The sequence below is a fragment of the Peromyscus californicus genome, unplaced genomic scaffold (assembly GCF_007827085.1).
Source record: "Peromyscus californicus insignis strain IS unplaced genomic scaffold, ASM782708v3 Scaffold_4__1_contigs__length_199733344, whole genome shotgun sequence".
Lineage (NCBI taxonomy): Eukaryota > Metazoa > Chordata > Mammalia > Rodentia > Cricetidae > Peromyscus > Peromyscus californicus.
The window spans coordinates 174,057,735-174,078,785 of NW_026294562.1; the positions used below are offsets into that span (position 1 = coordinate 174,057,735).

The window sequence follows — 21,051 nt, forward strand, 5'->3', positions numbered from 1 at the left end:
GGTGGCGCACATCTTTAATCCCATCCACTCAGAAGGCAGAGGCAGGTGGATCTCTATGGGTTTAAGACCAGCCTGGCCTACATAGTAAGTTTCAGGCCAACAAGGGCTACATAGTGAGACATAGTCTCAATTTTCATCATCATCATTGTCTGGGACTGTCAGTAAAATGCCTGCAGCACAAACATGAAGCCCTGAGTTTCGATGCCCGGCATCCATGTAAAAAGTGGGGCACAGTAGTGTACATTTGTAACCCTAGCCAATAATGAATGGGGCAGAGACACATGGGTCCTTGGAGCTCACCGGCCAGCCCATCTAGCCAGGCAGTGAGGCCCGGTTCAGTGAGAGACTCTATCTTAAAAAAAAAAAGGAGCTGGGCGGTGGTGGCGCACACTTTTAATCCCAGCACTCGGGAGGCTGAGGCAGGCGGATCTCTGTGAGCTTGAGGCCAGCCTGGTCTACAGAGCAAGTTCTAGGACAGCCAGGGCTGCACAGAGGAACCCTGTCTAAAAAACAAAAACAAAAAAATGTTGATGCTTCAGACAAACATGCAAACACTCAAACACACACACACACACACACACACACACACACACACACACACACACACACATGATGGGCCTGAATGGATGATGTCTGTAATCCCAATACAGTACTTGGGAAACAGAGGCAGGAGGATGAGGAGGAGTTCAAGCCTCAGGCACACAGCAAGTTTAAGACCCATCTGGGCTACAAGTAAGAAGGTCTGGGGAGATGGTCCAGTGGTTAAGAACACTCACTGCTTTTGCAGAGGACCCAGGTTCAGTTCCCAGTGCCCACATGGTCGCTCACTGCTGCCAGTACCTTCAGTTCCAGCGGATCTTGCTCTCCATCGGCTCCTGCCCACACATAGTTCACATAAACTCAAGCAAGCAAACACACGTAACATAAAGATAAAAACAATAAATCATTAAATGCTACTACTAAATAATGAATAATTTTTTTGTGTGTTTGTTTCTCATGACAGGGTTTCTCTGTAGAGTCCTGGCCGTCCTGGAACTGGCTTTGTGGACCAGGCTGGCCTCAAACCCACAGAGATCCACCTGTGTCTGTCTCCTGAGTGCTGGGACCAAAGGTGTACACCACTATGCTCAGCCTTGAATAAATCTTGAAAAAATAAAAATTGGTTGGGTGGCACACAACTTTCATCCCAGCACTCAAGAGGCAGAGCCAGGCAGATCTCTGTGAGTTTGAGGCCAGCCTGGTCTACAGAGTGAGATCTAGGACAGGCACCAAGACTACACAGAGAAACCCTGCCTTGGAAAAAAAAAATTAAGTCGCCGTACTAACAACACTCAGCCTGGCCACTTCAGAGAGCAGCAGTGATGAACCCCAGTCAGTGCTTACTACAGCTCAGCAAACAGCCCTTGTAGTCTTCGGAGAATACCAACACCTTTCTCTGCAGAATTCCACAATGCAGCAGTGACGACAAGAGGAAACATATCTGAGCCCTTGCCTTGCTTGGGACTTTATATGCTTTCATGTATTTAATCCCTTAGTGATCAGTTATCATTAGGCCCATTTTACAGAGAAGAACACTGAGGCATAGAGGAATTCACTCTCTAAGTCAGCAGCTGAGACTCAAACTGACTGTATTAATGTCCCGAATATTCACCTTTGTAGTCACCACCCTTTACAATGCAACTAGCTCTTTATTTTGTTCTTCAACTCCCGGGGGGGGGGGGGGGGGGAGAAAGGTCTGTGGGTCCTGGGGATACGTCCTTCCCTTTGACCAGCAGTTGACTGGGAAGTACTAGCTGGCCAGTCCTGAGCCTTAGACACAGGAGACTGCTTGGGCTAACTGTGATCTTAGACGAGCGTAGGTCCAGGACCAGAGGCTCTCCAGCCGAAGCCAGCAACAGCCAATGATGCCCCCCATCACAGTGACACCCCTAAAACTTGAGTATGTCCAGCTGAGGCCTGAGGAACTGGACAATCAGGTCTAACCTAAACCCCTAAACTCTTGGCAGCTAAATAAATGCTTGGTGTTTCAAGACAGTGAGTTGGGGGGGGGGGGTTGAGTTTTGATTTGTTGTGATTTGTTACACAGCATTACGGTAGCAATAGCTGGCTGATTCACTGTCTGCCTCTAGAATCCTGATACATTATGAAGATCTATTTTACGGGGTAAGCGACAGCAAGTATGTGGCCAACACAGCCCCCACATACACACCCCAGGCCTAGTTCTAAGACTGTAAGAATAGAATAACACTTCTTTTCAAAAGACCCAGACAGCTACAAACTTGGGGTTTAAGATGCTAAGCAGGTTGTAAGTTGTGGCCAAGGGTAGATTATTCCTTTAGATGGGCACTCTCCAACCCCTGTTCTTCTTCCCATCTCCCATAGAAGCCTGTAAGTGACCACATGGCTACCTACGGACTACCAGTGTGACCCCAGCCAAGTCAGTTGCCCTCTCTGGTCTTCGTTGAATCATCTGTGGAAATCCTAAGGGTGTCTGAAGATGAATGAGTTGCTCACGAGGCAAACACGGTGTCTGGTGCACAGCAAGCCCTCAATACATATCTCTCAGAGTGCCCGGACCTGCACCCAGAGTCTCACACTTCCATGTGCTCCACCACTGAGCAACATGGCCAACCAGCTCTGAGTTTTCACCCTTTGGTCTTAGCGAGTCCGGGGGTTCTGTTCAAGAGTCAAGAAGAGGTAGGTTCAACGCTTTATTCTGGCTGTGTGGAAACCTAGTATCATGAACTCAGTTTTTCTGTGCTTTCATTTTCTTCCCTGTTAACGGGTGGTCACAAATGTTTCCCCAATGGAGGATACTTGGGCCAAAGGAGGCACTTAGCACTTGGCGAGCTCTCTGCCGGGCCCAGGGAACAGCTCGGGCCTTTGGAGGGAGGGCGGAGATGTATGGGAAGAGGGGTCCTGCCGGCCCTAGCAAAGGCCATCTGGGCGCTGAGATGGGATCCAACGCTTTAACCCTTCCAAAACCGCGCCTCTCTGTCCCCTTAGTCCAGTTACCATGCGGAGGAAGGGGGCCTAGGAAGGACAAGGCCTTGGGGTGACCCACGCCTGGCTCAGAGGCTGGGCTAGGTGGGGGTGAGGGGTTCGCTGCACGCTGGATCCCAAGCCCCCACCCGGCTAAACAGACACAGACAGACCCGTGGGCTCGGGCCCGCCAGGGTGCGGGGGATGAAGCTGGGCCAGGTGGGGAGATGCTGGGGAAGGGCCGCCGTCCGCACCGCCGCTCACCTGGGCGCCGGCCGCCGATGCGGTCCCCGATGCTCGCCGCGCAGCACCGCCCTCCCTGCCGGCGTTCGCCGCCGGGCCCGGCCCGGCTCTGTTCGGCCCCGCCGGCCCGCCGCTCGGCCAGATCCGCATGCGCCGCCGTCGCCGCGCCTCCCCCACGCGCCGCAGCCGCTCCGCGCGCCCCCGGGACCCCTCCCGCACGCCGCCCCGCCGCCCGCGCTGTCACACACCGGGCCACGCGTGTGATGCACAGCCGCGCTCGCGAGCTCTCGAGGCAGCGTCACACACTCCCACACTGCCACTCACACACACCGGGCCTCTGGCAACGTCACACTCACCGTCTCCACAGGCACACTCTCACGGTGTCACTCTTTCGCATGGGGTCACGCAGGGTCAAACCTTCGAACTGTCACAAAGTCATTGGCAATGTTTTCCTCTCTGGAATGTGCCCTGCAGGGTCATTCACTACAACACACTCAGATATAGCCACCACCAATAGTGTCACATGTAGTCACCCATACAGTGTACAGTGCCCCGCAGGGCGACACATTGTGATAAACTCAGATACAGCTGCCACCACAATATAAGGGTCCCATGAAGTCACCTAAACAGTGTTCCAGGATGAAATAGTGCCCTGTGGGGTCACATTATGACACACTCAATTAAGGTCACCACCACCAATGCTGTCACACTCAGTCATCTAAAGTGCCCTGCAGGGTCACACACTGTGACACACTCATATACGGCCACCACCACCAGTGTGGTTGGCACATACAGTCACACATCTCAACACACTCCCAAGGTGTCACAGAGTGTCTACACTCATACATCACAAAGCTCACAATCACAGTCTTACACACTTGAAATGTCACAAGGCACAGGATGACACACCCTGTGTTGCTACATACCCATATATCATAGCCTCAACAAGACACAAAGAGAATCACGGTAAATGTCATACACAGCCATATGCAAGTGGGGCCCTATTATCATACACCCATACAGGACACACGTGGTGTCACAAACCATCCCAATCCGAAAGTGCCACACTCCATTACCGCTTACCTCACACATAGCTCACACTCACACCATATCATATAGGCTGCCGGAGTGCTCCCTCGCAGTATCACCCCACGGTTGCCAAATAACAGCACCATTGACTTCTATACACAATTCACATTATAACATAAGGAATGGGACACGGTGCAGCCCACCACCATGCTGTCCCTGTGGTCACTGAGGGTCACACAGGTACAGAATCACACCCCACACACACACCTCTTCCATGTTGGGAGGAGGCGCTGGTGGAGGCGAGTACCTAACCTCTGAGCCTAGGTGTTGAGAAAGGGGGAGTGAGCACGGAGAGCGCGGTGGGCGTGATTCCCCGGCAGGCCCCGCCCCGCCCCGCCCCGCCCCCTTAGGGTAACTGGCTCAAGGAGGCTGAGCGCTGAGTGACAAACTGCTCTAGCCCCGCCCACTTCCTTCTCTGTATGGGGGCGTGGTCTCCACTTTTGAGCGCCTATCAAAAATAACCGTCTGGAAAATGCAATCTGACTCCTGTTCCGCCCACTTCCCCCTAACCACCCCCCCTCTTCCCGGCGGGGGGCGTAGTCGACTCATTCCCACCCTTTGAACCCAAAAATGGAGGGGCGGGGCTGAGGCGGGACCCTCAGCCGGCCCCGCCCCCTCCCTCTGCCTGGAGAAGGGCAGACGGCGCGTTACCTTGCAGCCATTGGATTCCCGCGCGTCCTCGGAGTTCTCAGCCTTTCGGACCCAGGACCCCGCAGCATGACTGTCAAGAAGATCGCGATCTTCGGTGCCACCGGCAGGACCGGGCTCACCACATTGGCGCAGGCGGTGCAAGCAGGCAGGAACCGGGGCGGGTGGGAAAGTCATGAGCACCCGGGCGGAGCGCTGGGAAAGGTCGTCCTGGGGCCGGGCGGAGACGATCTGTGGCCGTGTGTGCCCCAGCCCGTGGGGCCAGCAGGTGGTCACGGGGGCAGAAATAGAGGACTCTGAGATTCAGTTTTATGTAAGTCAAAGGCATAGAAATTAGCCGTGGAAACCTGGAGGATTTCTCTGACAGTTATATGTAAACCCGGGGCTCTTATGAAATGTGTTTGTAACTGTGGTAGTGGTCCTAGTTTGCACACCCAGAAAGGGTTTTCTGAGCCAGCACCAGCTTGGCGCCCAGCCAGCCGGACCATCTGCCTACACGTGTTAAATCCTAGTGGCCCTCATTTGGAATGGGAACTAGTATTATCCCACTTGACAAATAAAGAAAACTGAGGCGGAGAGAATGACTTGCTGGTGCATGGCTGTGCTGGGATTTGAACCTGGTTCATGCTCTTAAGCAACAAAACAAAACAACAACAGAAAAAGTCTGCAGGCTCACAGCCTTTAGTCACTGGAACAGAAAATCGAAAAGGTGAGGCGGTCAGTTACCGCAAACACGGAATGGAAGAGATCACAGGATGAGAGTGACAACCTAGGAACAGCAGTCCTGGAAGGGTTAGTGAGCTAAAACTTTGTTGCCGCCCTGGGAGAGGGCACAAGATCCCCCAGCATTCCCCTGGCCCCTCAGTCTAGAAGTTAACTCAAGACCAGGCCTGAAAGTTCCAGATAAAGGGCCACACCCTTGCTAGCCTTGGCGATTCTTTAGATATTGACTATCTGAGTGCCCCAAAAGGGTGGAGCTCACCAAGAACCCTGTCTCCGCTGATTCCCTGCCCAGCCCCTGTTCTTGGCAAGGCTCTTTCTAAAAGCTCCCTTTTCCAGGGGAATATCCTGGGACTTGGTAAGGATCTTAATTCATGGTAAAGGAGAGACCCCCTGGGCCTCCCAGTGAAAACCAGTTTGCATCTGGCTATAGTGGTGTGCACCTGTGTTCCTGGCACTGGGGAGGCATAGGTGTGTGTGTGTGGGGTGGGGGGGTGGAAACCACGTTGGCTACAAAGTGAGTTCAAGGCCATTGTTGGCTACCTGAGACCCTGTCTCAAAACAACGAAACTAAATCAAGCTGCTGATAAATGATTTCTAAGGAGGAACAGGGAAAGGAATGGAGAAGTTGAGAAGTGCTGAGTCACTATGAATTTGTGGGCTATCATGTTAATACCGTCCCCTTAATCCCTTATACCACTGTTTACTGCTGGCTCACCCTGCTGGTCACAGATGGAACTGCACACAAGAATTCGGGGAGGCCCAGCCTTTTCACCCAGTGGCTCAGAAAGGCCTCTGTCAGAAAACAGGGAGGGAAAAGGTTAAAACAAAAGCCAGGAAAGGATCTGAGAATATAGCTCAGTAGTGGAGCACCTACCTGGATGTACCTGTGGTGGGCGGCGTGGCGCAGTAGGGCCCATTGCCTAGCATGCTCAAGGCCCTGTGCACCATTCCAGCACAACCAAGGAAAACCTGTGGCTAGGAAGGGCTTGAGCGACTTGGAGGTTTATTCCCTCGGTGTCATTTCGGAGGGTCAAGGGTCTGACAAACATGGGCTTTGGTTCATTCTGCACATTCAAGCAGCCAGGCCTACCACATACTACATCGGTGTGGTCAGATGCCTTGTCAACTCCAGTTAGAGACCTAAATATAGGTAAATAAAAGACAGAAGGAAGGATAACCAACACTGAAGTAGTAGTTGTGGGCCAGAAAGATGGGTTGCTGGGTAAAGGTACCCAGACATGAGTTGAATTCCCAGAACCCAGATGGTGAAAGGAGAGAACAGCTCAGAAAAGCTGACCTCTGACTCCACACACTCACACAAATAAACAAAAGTAATAAATAAGTGGGTAAAAACAGAGGTTGCTTTGGGGCCCTGATTAAAGGACTTACAACGTAGAACGTGCTTAGGACCAAGGCCTGTGTGTAGTTGGTGGGAACTGAATACTCCTTGGCCAACTCTACTCACATTAGATATTATAACCCAGTCTTGAGTTCAGCCCTGGCTTTTCTCCACCCACTCACTGTGTGGTCATGGCTAGTTACCCAAACTTGTCCCAGGCGTGAGAATAATTGTTACAATCTAGTACTTCCCAAACTAGGGGTCCTGGGCCTAACAGCCAGGCCCAACCACCTGCCCTCAGTAGGACAATTAATGAGAGCAATTCACATTGAAAGCAGAATAAGGAGATGTATTCAATGTAGGCATGTTGGGAAGGTCCTATAGCACCCTTCCCTACTCAGGTCCATCTTTTTTTTTTTTTTTTTTTTTTTGGTTTTTCGAGACAGGGTTTCTCTGTGTAGTTTTGCGCCTTTCCTGGAACTCACTCTGTAGCCCAGGCTGGCCTCGAACTCACAGAGATCCGCCTGGCTCTGCCTCCGGAGTGCTGGGATTAAAGGTGTGCGCCACCACCGCCCGGCAAGTTTTTGGGCACAGTCTTTTTTTGTTTTGTTTTGGGTTGTTTTTTTTTCCGCCATCTTTCAAAGTCTTGACAAAACGTTTAAGTTTCAACAGAAGCAAAGAGATTCTTTGTTTATTATTATTATAATAAAATGTGGGGGCTGGAGAGATGGCTCAGCAGTTAAGAGCACTGATTGTTCTTCCAGGGGTCATGAGTTCAATTCCCAGCAACCACATGGTGTCTTACAATCACCCGTAACAAGATCTAGTGCCTTCTTCTGGTCTGCAAGGACACATGCAGGCAGAATACTATATACATAATAAATAAATATTAAAAAAAAAAAAAGCAAGCAGGCCCACTCAAGATGTGGTCGTCACCAACATCATCGTATTGGCCCCTGTGTCCTCCAAGGTGGTCTGAGTAGTTCTCAGAACTGTGAAATCTCTTCCTCTTCTGGTTGGCACAGGGCCCAAGGCTCCTCCTCCTGCCAGCATGAGACATTTGAGGAAGTTGCAGTTTCTTGGGGTCCATTCATTGTTCAAGCTTTCTGATTACCGTCTGCTTTCCGCCTGGGATAGTCACAGCGTGCCAGATGCTGGTTTGATATGTGGATTTATGTGACTAGGCTAGGCAGTGAAAAAGGTTAAAAGTGAGTGAATTTAGCAACTTACTCTCAAACAGGAAGAGAAACAGACAGGCAGACAGACAGACAGAGTTGTACAAGTATGAGTATATTTTTATGCAAATATATAAATTCTGCATATTATATACTATGCATGCATATAAGTAAAAAGGGGAAGCAAATTGGGAGAAGCTTGCAACTTCTCAATAGCTGAGTTTATTTAAAAATAAAACTTGCTGGGCGGTGGTGGCACACACCTTTAATCCCAGCACTCCGGAGGCAGAGCCAGGAGGATCTCTGTGAGTTCGAGGCCAGCCTGGGCTACAAAGTGAGATCCAGGACAGGCACCAAAACACCACAGAGAAACCCTGTCTTGAAAAAACCAAAAATAAATAAATAAATAGATAGATAATAAATAAATAAATAAAAATAATAAAAATGAAAACTTGACAGAAAGCCTGACCAGATGTTTCACACCTGTATTCCCAGCACTCAGGAGGCAGACAGGAGGAACACACCAGGATTGAGGCCAGCCTGAGCTACACAGTGAGTTCTGTGCTAGTCTGGGCTATAGAGTAACACCCTGCCAGATAAATAAATACAAAAACAAAACAAACAAACAAATAAAGCCCCACTGAATGTGTACTGTTTGATAGCCACTGGTCGCATCTGATTCTTGGCTTTTTTCTTTCTTTCTTATGTGTGTGTTTTTTTGGCCTGCATGAATGCCTGTCTCCACTTTCATGCCTGCCTGGTGATGCCCATGGAGGCCAGAAGAGGGGGTCAGATTCCTTGAAATTGCAGTTATAGACAGTTTTGTTTTAGTTTTTTGAGACAGGGTTTCTCTGTGTAGCCCTGGCTGTTCTGGAACTCACTCTGTTGACCTGGCTGCGATCCATCTTTCTCTGCCTCCCAAGTGCTGGGATTAAAGGCAAATGCACAATTGCCCAGCAAGGAGTAATAGACAGTTGTGACCTACCATGTGGGTCCTAGGAGTCAAACCCAAGTGCTCTTAACCACCGAGCCATCTTTTTAGCCCCTCCATGTGGCTCTTTTAATTTCAACATGAATTGTGTGGTTCTTGTTTTTTTGTTTATTTTGGGTTTTTGTTTGTTTGTTTGTCTCACCATGTATCCCTGGCTGGTCTGGAAATCCCTATGTAGACCCGGCTGGCCTTGAACTCACAGAGATCCACCTGCCTCTGCCTCCTGAGTGCTGGGATTACTGTTGAGCAGCAGAAGCTGCTGTCTAGACAACAAATGAGCTGCATGAATCTCCTTATCCAGGAAACCACAGGACCATCTTGAAAGCCTGGTCCATGGGGGCAGGGGGCGGGGAGATGGAAGCAAGTGTGAGTCCCCTGGACTCCCAGGGCTGTCAGCGTCCCCTTGGTCACTAGAGTCATGATGGAACAGTGATTTAGGGATCCAGAAGAAGAGGGTGAAGGCGTCAGGCAAGGAGCACAAGATGTGCAAAGGCCGGAGGGCAGGAAACAGTGAGGTAAACTGAGGAATGGGAAGAAGTACAGCAGGTGAAGGGGATGGTGCCTCTGAGAGGAGAGGCCAGAGCCAGCGGGTCCCAGGAAGGCTGTCCTGAGCCATATCAGTTTTATTGCCCAGCATGGAAGCACTAGAAAGAACTAGAAAGATTTATTTATTTAGTACACAGAAGAGGGCGCCAGATCTCATTACAGTTGGCTGTGAGCCACCATGTGGGTGCTGGGAATTGAACTCAGGACCTCTGGAAGAGCAGCCAGTGCTCTTAACCTCTGAGCCATCTCTCCAGCCCGAGATGCTGCTCTTTAGACTGGATTTGGAAGCGACAGGACAGGGCTCTGGAGTCCAGAGAGGACCCAGGGGGAGTCCAAACAGAGATTAAATCCTGAGGTCATTAAAAAGCATAGCAAGTCATTCCTGGTGGCTCACACCTATCGTCCCAGCAGCTGAGAGGCAGAGGCAGGAGGATTGCTGTAAATTCAAGGGCAGCCTGGGCTACACGGTGAATTCCAGTCCAGAATAAGCTACGAGGTGAGACTCAGTCTTAAAATAATAATAATAATAATAAAATTTAAAAATTAAAACTGGGGTCTTCTTGACCTTGATATTCTCCCTATGCTAATTCCCTGCCGGGTTCCACCCTCCTGAATGCTTAAGGGAAGTTCCTTGTCTGTGTATCATGCATAATGGGCGTTAACAGCTTAGATCCAAGATTGTAAAACATTGGTAGCGAACTTCTGCCCTCTGGGATTCTCCCATTGTGCTGTAAGCTTGTATTTAAGACCTCCTCCCTCCTTCAATAAACAGCATTATAAATAAATAAATAAATAAATAAATAAATAAATAAATAAATAAATAAATAAATAAATAAATAAATAACAAATAAATAAACATATCAAAAAATTTAAATTTAGAATTGCATTTTAATTGTACAATAAGTAGAAATAAATACGGTTGCACTAGATGGTTCCATTTATATATTAAAAACAGATTCTAGAAAATTCATCAAAAAAAAACAAAAAAACTGGGGTCTGAAGAGATGGCTCGGTGGTTAAGAGCCCTTGATGCTCTGGCCCAAGTGTAACTCCAGCACCTCTGGCCCTTATAGGCCCCTGCCCTCAAATGTGCAGACACATACACAGAATAAAAAAGACACACACACACAAAAAGTAAATAAAATCTTTAATAGAATGAGTTAAAACTGGGCATGGTGGCCAGGCGGTGGTGGCTCTCGCCTTTAATCCCAGCACTCGGGAGGCAGAGGCAGGTGGATCTCTGTGAGTTCGAGGCCAGCCTGGACTACAGAGTGAGTTCCAGGAAAGGCACAAAGCTACACAGAGAAACCCTGTCTCGAAAAACCAAAACAAACAAACAAAACTGGGCATGGTGATTAAACCTGTAATCCCAGTACTCTGGATGTGGAAGCTGGAGGCCAGGACGAGCCGTACTTACCTCTACAATGAGTTCAAGGCTTGGATCATGAAGCCCTGACTCAAAAAATATATATATAAATATAAAAGGCATAGTAATAATAACAAACAATCATTGCTTTTTTTTCAGAACTGGAACTTTGAATTAATTTGTTTTAGTATGTCTCAGTTTTTATGAAATATTTGTCCTTGTTTTGGTTTTTCTACGTAGGATTCAAATTTTTTTACTCAAATTTTCTTTTATTTTTATATTTAAGGGGTTTATTTATTTGCTTGTTTGTTTGTTTGGTTGGTTTTTTCAAGACAGGGTTTCTCTGTGTAGTTTTGGTGCCTGTCCTGGAGCTCGTTTTGTAGACTAGACTGGCCTCGAACTCACAGAGATCCTGGCTCTGCCTCCCGAGTGCTGGGATTAAAGGTATGTGCCACCACCACCTGGCTTTTTTTATTTTATTTTATTTTTTTTTAGTCTGTGTCTTTATAAGATTTCTGTTGGATTTTGTTGTTGTTGTTATTGTTTGAGATACGATCTCCCTAGGTAGCTCTGGCTAACCTGGAACTCACTCTGTAGACCAGGCTGGCCTCGAACTCTTGGAGATCTGCCTACCTTGACCTCCCCAATGCTGGAATTAAAAGCATGTGCCACCTCTGCCGTGCTCTTTTTAGCATTTTTAACTATATGTAGGTGTGGGGGGGGGGGGTATGTGTGAGTATGTGAGGGGCCCAGGGTGCCCGATCCCTGGTGCTGGAGTTACAGCTGTGAGCCACCTGACTTAGATACAAGAAACTGAACCCTGCTCCACTTAATCTCTCCAAAACTTAGTTTGTTTTTCAGACAAGGTCTCACTCCGTAGCCTAGACTGACTTTGAACTCCTGATCACTCTGCCTCAGCTTCCAATGCTGGTTCCTACCTCCAGTGTGACCTGGCTTCTTTCACTTAGCCATGTATACACTTATACACTTTTTTTCCTTCCTCAAACGGTTGGAACATGCTTCAATACCCCCTTTGTTTCTGTTGTCAAATGGTCCTGCTGCATTGCGTGTGTTTATCCATTAAACACTTGGTTGATGATGTGAAAACTGCTAGTATGACGAGGCACGTGAAAACTTTGGGATGAAAACATGTTTTTGATTCCCTTCCGTCTGTTATCTGATAGTGGAATTGCTGGGTCACATGGCTAGACTGTGTGTAATCTTTTAAAGAACTGCCAGGGTGTTCTCCAAAGCAGACACATCATTTTAAGTGTCACCCTCAGGACCGAGTGAGTGGGGTTGCTCCCCACCAGCATGCCAACCCTTACATCAGACTTTTCATTATGTCTCAATAGGTGTGAAATGGCACCTTACTGTGTAGTTTGTTTGGTCAGTGAATCGGCTTTGGTTTTTTTTGAGACGGAGTCTCACATAGCTCAGGCTGGCCTTGAACTCCTGATCCTCCTGCCTCTTCCTCCTACTTGCTGGGATTATAGACGCATACTACAGGTAACAGGGTCTTGCTGTGTAGCCCTGCAGTCTTGGCTCCCTGACATACTGTGCGGACCAGGTTGGCCTCTACTTTGAGACAGTCCACTTGCCTCGGCCTCCCATGCGGTGGTACACCACCATATCCACTTGGTTCTTCTTTTGCTCTTCTTTTTTCTTTTTTTAAATTACATTTCCTTTGCCTATTGTGTGTGCCCACTTATGGAGGTCAGAGGACAACTTTCAGGAGTTAGGTTTGTGCTTCTACCATGTTGGTCCTGGGCATCCCAGGGAGAGTCTCAATGCCTTACCCACGGAGCCGTCTGGTCAGCCCTTCTCTTGTTTGACTTTACTTGAGAGGTGATCTCATGTAGCTGACCTTAGTTTACTATGTAGCACAGGCCATCCTTGAACTCCTGATTCTCCTGCCTTTGCCTCCAGAGTGTTGGGATTACAGGTGTATGCTACCATGCCCGTCTGCTTTTCTTTTTTCCTTTTTATCCCCCCTCCCCACCCCCCAAAACAGAGCTTCTCTGTGTATCCCTGGCTGTCCTGGAACTCACTCTGTAGACCAGGCTAGCCCTCAAACTCACAAAGATCTGCCTGCCTCTGCCTCCCCTGGAATCAGAGGCATGCACCACCACTGCCTGGCTTCTTTTCATTTTTTTTTTTTTTTTTTTTTTTTTGGTTTTTCGAGACAGGGTTTCTCTGTGTAGCTTTGCGCCTTTCCTGGAACTCACTTGGTAGTCCAGGCTGGCCTCGAACTCACAGAGATCCGCCTGGCTCTGCCTCCCGAGTGCTGGGATTAAAGGCGTGCGCCACCACCGCCCGGCTTCTTTTCATTTTTAACTATGTGTGTGGGAGTGTGGTCAAATGTGTGGGGTGGGTACATATTTGTGTGGAAGCCTATCATTCTTCAGGAGCCATCCACCATGTTTTTGTTTTTGTTTCTGTTCTTGAGACAGGGTCTCTCACTGGGACAAGAGCCTGGCTGAGCAGGCTGGGATCCCATCAAGGCGCTGGGATCCACCTGACTCTGCCTCCCAGCACCGAGGTTACAAGTGTGTGCCACCATGTGCCTTTCGTGTTCAAGTATCGCAGTGTGTAGTGATCAAGTCCAACCCCAGTTCCCTCCCCTTACTCCTGACTCTTCACACGGGTTCTGGGTGTCGAAGTCTACCTCACCCCCGAGCCATCTCTGCAGCTCTGTCCTTCGATTTTCTTCATGTTAATGTCCTTCAAAGCACCAAAGATTTGGGGATTTTGGCTTATTTGAAACGAGGTCTCAGTATGTAGACCGGGCTGGCCACAAACTCCCTGAATTCCGTGGGCTGAGGGTAAAGGCACCACCACGCCGGCCCGGGCCCAGCTGTCCCTTCTGATGAAGTCCAGTGTGTTTGTTCTGGCTTTTGTTCATGCTTTTGATGTCATAGCAGAGAGACCACCACCTTCTAACCTGCTCTCATCCAGATGTGGTCTTGTGTTTTCTTCCAATAATTTTATAATCTTCTCTTATATTTATTTATGTCTTTGACTGTTTGGGTTAACACACACACACACACACACACACACACACACACACACACACACACAAAACCTTTTCACATTGTGTTTGTGTGTGTGTCCATAACATGAGTTGGAGGTCAAAAGGACACCTTCAGGGAGTCGGTTCTCTCCTACCATGTGGTTCCCAGGAATAGAAGTCACATGATCAGGCTTGGCAGCAATCACCTTTACTGCCTGAGCCACCTCACTGGTCCTGGGTTAATTTTTTTTTATTATTATTTTTATTTTTTAATTTTTAATTTCTTTCTTTTTCTTTTTTAGAGCTGAGGACCAAACCCAGGGCCTTGCGCTTCCTAGGCAAGCGCTCTACTACTGAGCTAAATCCCCAACCCCACTGGGTTAATTTTTGTATATGCTGTGGAGTAGGGATCCTCAGGCTTAAACAGTCAATGTCCTAGTAACATTTTTAAATAGTGGGTTTGTTTGTTTGTTTGTTTGTTTGTTTTAGACAAAGATGCATGTAACATGAGACTTCATGAGTTCAAAGTTATCCTTGGCTATATAGTGAGTTTGAGGCCAACCTGGACTATATTAGACCGGGGGCAAAGGTAGGGGGGGAGCGGAGAGAGAGAGAAGGGGGAGAAAGAAAAGGGGGACAGGGAGAGAAAGGAGACACAGCAACAAACCATGTAACAGCAAGTATCAGTGTCATCTTATGAATGTTACAAGCCCGGGTCGCAAAGCTAGCTCCTGGGGTAGGGCTGAGGTCCCAAGAAACCAGCGTAGCTTCAAGGATGCAAGGAGGGAAGGTATGCAAAGTGTTTGGTGTCTGGGCCACAGTGCATGTTAACTCCACAAATGTCTCTAGTCCAAGTGTGTCTTTGTGCATGCCTGTCATCCCAGCTACCCAGGAGGCTGAGGCAGGGGGTCCTCAGTTTCAAGCCAGCCTGCACAACATAATGAGATCCTGACTCAAAATGAAAAAATGAGCTGTGGAGGTAGTTTCCTTGCTAGAGCACTTACCTAACATACCTGAGGCCCTGGGCTTCATCCCCAGCACTCCTACAACCAGGCTAGGGAGCACACACCTGTAATCCTAGCACTTGGGAGGTGGACACAGGATGACCATGAGTCCAAGGCCAGTCTGGGACACGTGAGACCCTGTCTCAAATAATAAATAAATGAATAAAAAGATGGAAGTTTAAAGGGAGTGAAGACACAGCTCAGTGCGAAGGACCTGTTTAACCTCAGCGAGACCCTAGATCCTATCCCCACTTGCCCCAAAGGTTACAGCAGCACATCGTCATCATTGTTCCAAATGTAAAAATTTCCCGTTGCTTGTTCGGGTCATTGATGTTGGCAGCTCTCTAGAGGCATGGAAACTTTGCTTTCCATGTATCATCTTCAGAGTAAGGGACCCATCCCTGTGACAGCTGTGAACAGTGACTGATGAGCTTCCGGTGTCAGGGTCATTATCAATGCAAAGCTTTTATTTGTTAGATGACTTTCAATTATTTGTCATCAATTTTTTTTTCTCAAAGCAAGGGATGGAACTTAAGGCTCATTTGTGCTAGACAAGCACTCTGAGGCATTCTAGGCAGGTGCCCTACCACGGGCACACCCCAGCCCCTCACTGGGGGATTCTAGGCAGGAGCCCTACCATGGGCACACCCCAGCCCCTCACTTGGGGATTCTAGGCAGGGGCTCTACCACTGAGCCACACCCCCAGCCCCTCTCTGGGGGATTCTAGGCAGGGGCTCTACCACTGAGCCACACCCCAGCCCCTCACTGGGGGATTCTAGGCAGGGGCTCCACCACTGAGCCACACCCCAGCCCCTCACTGGGGGATTCTAGGCAGGGGCTCCACCACTGAGCCACACCCCAGCCCCTCACTGGGGGATTCTAGGCAGGAGCCCTACCATGGGCACACCCCAGCCCCTCACTGGGGGATTCTAGGCAGGGGCTCTACCACTGAGTCCCACCTCCAGCCTCCCTTAATCCTTTTTTTCAAAATTTTGTTTTGAGACAGAGTCTCACTACTTGCCCATAACTTTCCATCCTGGTGCCTCAGCCTTCTGAGTAGCTGTGTCACTTCCCTTTAAAACCACAGGGGCTCCTCGGACCCTCTAGTGAGCACTAGAGATACCCTTCACCAAGGGAGGTAGCTACTCCCAGCTTCATTTCTTCCTGGGGAATTTGGTTCCTCACTTTTCCTGCATGTATGGGGGAATATAGAGCAGGTGGTATGCCAGGGGTTAACATCTCCCTGCTTGGGGGCGGGGGGGGGGGGGAGTGTAACATGAATCTTAAAAGGTTTTATAATAAGCCGGGCGGTGGTGGCGCACACCTTTAATCCCAGCACTCGGGAGGCAGAGCCAGGCGGATCTCTGTGAGTTCGAGGCCAGCCTGGACTACCAAGTGAGTTCCAGGAAAGGCGCAAAGCTACACAGAGAAACCCTGTCTCGAAAAACCAAAAAAAAAAAAAAAAAAAAAGGTTTTATAATAATAATAATAATAAGCCGGGCGGGTAGTGGCGCACACCTTTAATCCCAGCACTCCGGAGGCAGAGCCAGGCGGATCTCTGTGAGTTCAAGGCCAGCCTGGGCCACCAAGTGAGTTCCAGGAAAGTCGCAAAGCTGCACAGAGAAACCCTGTCTCGAAAAACCAAAATAATGATGATAATAATAATAATAATAATAATAATAATAATAATAATAATAAACAGAGCCAGATATCAGGGTAAAAGCTGAAAGTTCAGAGAAGCAGAACAACCAGCCACTAGTTCTTACCTCTATGAAATCCTCAGTCTGAAAAGAGTGAGTTCCTGTTTCCTCATGACTTATATACCTTTCTCCGCCCTGCTGTCACTTCCTAGGATTAAAGGCCTGTGTGCTTCCCAGTACTGGGATTAAAGGTGTGTGCCACCACTGCCTGTTTCCAGCATGGCCTTGAACTCACAGAGTTCCAGACTGGATCTCTGCCTCCTGAGTGATAGGATTAAGGGTGCGTGCCACCACTATCTGGCCTCTATGTCTAATCTAGTGTCTGGCTCTGTCCTCTGAGCATCAGGCAAGTTTATTGGGGTACACAATATATCACCAAAGGGAAGACTAGTCAAGGGTAGTCTCCTGGAGACCTACAATCCGGTGTTTGTGAGCCAGCATAAAAGCATTTCCCTGTGCACACGCCTCTATCCCAGCACTCGGGAGGCAGAGCCAGGTGGATCTCTGTGAGTTCGAGGCCAGCCTGGGCTACAGAGTGAGTTCCAGGACAGGCTCCAAAGCTACACAGAGAGCTCTGCCTCGAAACCGACCCCCCCCACCAAAAAAAGAACTTGCTAGATATCAACTGTTACTTTGCCAACTTGATGATCATTACCCCAGAATAGGGCTGAGAATGGAAAAGACTGGGAAGAAAATGGATTTGAGGGTTCACAACACCCTAAAGAGTCCTACACAGTCCGTCACCCACCGGCCTGCTGACCTGCTTTCTGCTCCTCTTGGCCCACAGGTTATGAGGTGACCGTGCTGGTTCGAGACTCCAGCAGGCTGCCGTCGGAGGGGCCCCAGCCAGCCCACGTGGTGGTGGGAGATGTTCGGCAGGCGGCCGATGTGGACAAGGCCGTGGCTGGGCAGGATGCTGTCATCGTGCTGCTGGGCACTGGCAACGACCTCAGTACTGAGCCCCCTCTTTGCCCTCGGCCCCTCCCTGCACCTCGGCCTCCAGCACCACCCCCACCCCCGGCCCCACCCTTACCACCCCTGCCACCGCCGCCACCCGCCACCTGCCAGTGACAGCCGCTCTCTGTCCCTTCTAAGGTCCCACTACAGTAATGTCCGAGGGCGCCCGGAACATTGTGGCGGCCATGAAGGCGCACGGAGTGGACAAGGTCGTGGCCTGCACCTCGGGTGGGTGGTGGGGACATGGAAGTGGGGCTGAACTGGGAAGGGGGTGAGTACTGAACAAGGAACCCCCAGTCCTCTGAAATTTGGTATTAAAGGTATCCCAAGTTACCATACATTTATTGAGCACCAGCTGTGAACATAGCAGTGTGCCCCAGATTCTGTACCCACATGGCTCACAGATAAAAGTGAGGTGACAAACAGATCTGTGATTGAACTGACATCCCAGATGAGCAGAGCCAGGGTAGAAAAGGCACTGCAGAGGCATGGGGGTTGGGAGTGGACAAGCCAGGGAAGAAAATGGGAGCAGAGTGGTGGGAGACAGCTCACAGAGAGTGTGATACACGAACTTGCTGCCCTCCCAGTTAGGGGGAGACAGACATTAAACAAAAGTTACTGAGGGGGTTGGGTGTGGCTCAGTGGTAGAGGCCCTGCCTAGAATCCCCCAGTGAGGGGCTTGGGTGTGGCTCAGTGGTAGAGCCCCTGCCTAGAATCCCCCAGTGAGGGTCTGGGGGTGTGGCTCAGTGGTAGAGCCCCTGCCTAGAATCCCCCAGTGAGGGGTTGGGGGTGTGGCTCAGTGGTAGAGCCCCTGCCTAGAATTCCCCAGTGAGGGGCTTGGGTGTGGCTCAGTGGTAGAGCACTGTCTGGCATGTACAAGGTCCTAGGTTCTCTCCTCAGGACTGAAGTAATCCTCAGTAATCCAGAAGAAGTTTATAGCAATTAATGCTAGCAGCACCTGAAAAAAAAAAAAAAGCCAAATATAGCATTATTCCTGTAATCCTAGCTCTAGGGAGGTAGAAACAGAAGGATCCCTTGGGCTTGCTGGTCTGTAGTCTGGTCAAATGGCAAGCTCCAGATTCAGTATGAGAATACTGTGTCAAACAATAAGATGGAGAACACTTGAGCAAGGAACCTAGCCTCACCTTCTGTCCTTCACACACAGTGCACGCACATATACCACATACACAGATTTTTTTAATCTGTTTTTACAATTGTCTGTTGAGTGTGGGGGTGGGATATGGAGGTCAGAGGACGTCTTGGTGGGAGTTCTCTCCTGCCACCACGTGGATTCTGACAACAAACTCAGGTTGTAAGGCTGGGGAGGAGAAGAGGTTACACAGGACAGGTGGCTGGGTGAAAAGAGATCGGATTTAAAATGACTGGTGCGCTGACTTCTGAGACTGGAATATCAGAGAGGTGGCTGAAGGGACCTGCCTTCTGGCAGTTGAGAGGCAATAGTAAGGCCCCTAATGATTCTGCTCAGCCCAGGCTAACCCTGCCCTGTGTCCGCCCCCACTAGCCTTCCTACTATGGGACCCAACCAAGGTACCCCCACGCCTGCAGGACGTGACCGATGACCACATCCGGATGCATAAGGTGCTGCAGGAGTCAGGCCTGAAGTACGTGGCTGTGATGCCCCCGCACATAGGTGAGTAGGGTGGGGACCCTGTGACAATATCACCACCAGCCTATTTTCCACCTGAGAGCTTGGCTGGGCCTTTCCTGGCTCCTCCAAAGCTGCCAGCACTACCCATTGGGCTCACATTCAGGTGCATGCCCATATAACAGAAAAGTGCGTGCTGGCAAGGAGGCCAAGGACCTGAGTTCAATCCCCGAGACCCACATGGTGAAGACAAGAAGTACCTCCTGAAAGTTGTCTTTTGATCTCCACATCTGAGCTGTGGCATGTGGCCTCCTCCTCAAAATACTCAAAATAAGTAAATAAAAATGTAACTGAAAGAAATTTGTTTTTCAGAGCTGGATAGATGATGACTCTGTGGTTAAGAGCACTGGCTGCCCTTCCAGAGGATCCAGGTCCAGTTCCCAGCACCCACATGGCAGCTCACAACCCTCTGTGACTCTCCTTCCAGAGGATCTGACATCCTCACACCAATACACATAAAATAAATAAATTATTTTAAAAAAATTTTTTTTCGAAAGTGGAAGCCAAGTATGTGATGCTCACTTGTAATTCCAGAATTTGGGAGCTGAGGCAGGAGGATTACTAGTTCTAGACTACCCTGGATTTTGAGACTATGTTTTGGAAATCCAAATTGAAAGAAAGGAAAGTAGTAAATACATTTTCTGTCCTTTGCCTTATTTCATCTTCTGCCTCATGTAGCCCAGGCTGGCCTTGAACTTCTCATGCTCCAGTCTCTACCTCCCAAGCACTAGAATTACAAATGTTCAGCACACCAGGGCGATGGTGGCGCACGCCTTTAATCCCAGCACTCGGGAGGCAGAGCCAGGTGGATCTCTGTGAGTTCGAGGCCAAGCCTAGTCTACAGAGCGAGATCCAGGACAGGCTCCAAAATTACACAAAGAAACTCTGTCTCGAAAACCTCCCCCCCCACCCACAAAAAAGAAGAAGAAGAAGAAGAAGAAGAAGAAGAAGAAGAAGAAGAAGAAGAAGAAGAAGAAGAAGAAGCAGAAGAAGAAGAAGAAGAAGAAGAAGAAGAAGAAGGGAACTGAAAACAGGAAGGATGGCCTGTTCATTCATTCTCTGTCTTTCTCTCACAGGGGACCAGCCGTTAACTGGAGCCTACACAGTGACCCTGGATGGACGGGGGCCCTCGAGGGTCATATCCAAACATGACCTGGGCCACTTCATGCTACGCTGCCTTGCCACCAATGAGTACGATGGACACAACACCTACCCCTCCCACCAGTATGAGTAGGACCCTGGCCTGGTTGGGAGGATGGCATCCTGAGAAGGGACACACAGAGGGATCAATAAATTTTTAGCCAAAAGCTTCAAATTTTTAAAACCCAACCCAGATTTTCTTCTCTGTCTGTGAATTTTTGTCAGGGTCTTACACATGCTGGGTAAAGTCTCTGCCACTGAGCTACATTTTCAGTCCCCTTACTGGCAGATTTTAGACAGGGGCCTTACTGCTGCGCCATGCCCCAGACTTTAATTTTTTGGTTTTTTGTTTGTTTGGTTGGTTGGTTTGGTTTTTTGAGATAGGGTTTCTTTAGAGCCTTTCCTGGAACTCACTCTGTAGCCCAGGCTGGCCTTGAACTCACAGAGATCCACCTGGCTCTGCCTCCCG

The 21,051-nt window shown here is 49.3% G+C and overlaps 2 protein-coding genes across 2 annotated transcripts in view; one reads left to right on the forward strand and one right to left on the reverse strand.

The window, feature by feature from the left end:
- Sptbn4 (spectrin beta, non-erythrocytic 4) overlaps window positions 1-3,376 on the reverse strand; it is a 92,457-nt gene extending 89,081 nt beyond the window's left edge. The window contains 1 exon segment of the mRNA XM_052712762.1: window positions 3,247-3,376. Coding sequence (XP_052568722.1) covers window positions 3,247-3,375 — 129 coding nt within the window. The 5' untranslated portion in view covers window position 3,376.
- A 1,449-nt stretch (window positions 3,377-4,825) lies between these two features.
- Blvrb (biliverdin reductase B) lies at window positions 4,826-20,771 on the forward strand. The gene is made up of 5 exons (XM_052712660.1): window positions 4,826-5,110; window positions 17,607-17,771; window positions 17,915-18,004; window positions 19,299-19,427; window positions 20,519-20,771. Exons 1-5 carry the CDS (start codon window positions 5,032-5,034, stop codon window positions 20,674-20,676), a joined length of 621 nt encoding a protein of 206 aa, XP_052568620.1. The 5' UTR covers window positions 4,826-5,031; the 3' UTR covers window positions 20,677-20,771.
- The last annotated feature ends 280 nt before the right edge of the window (window positions 20,772-21,051 follow it).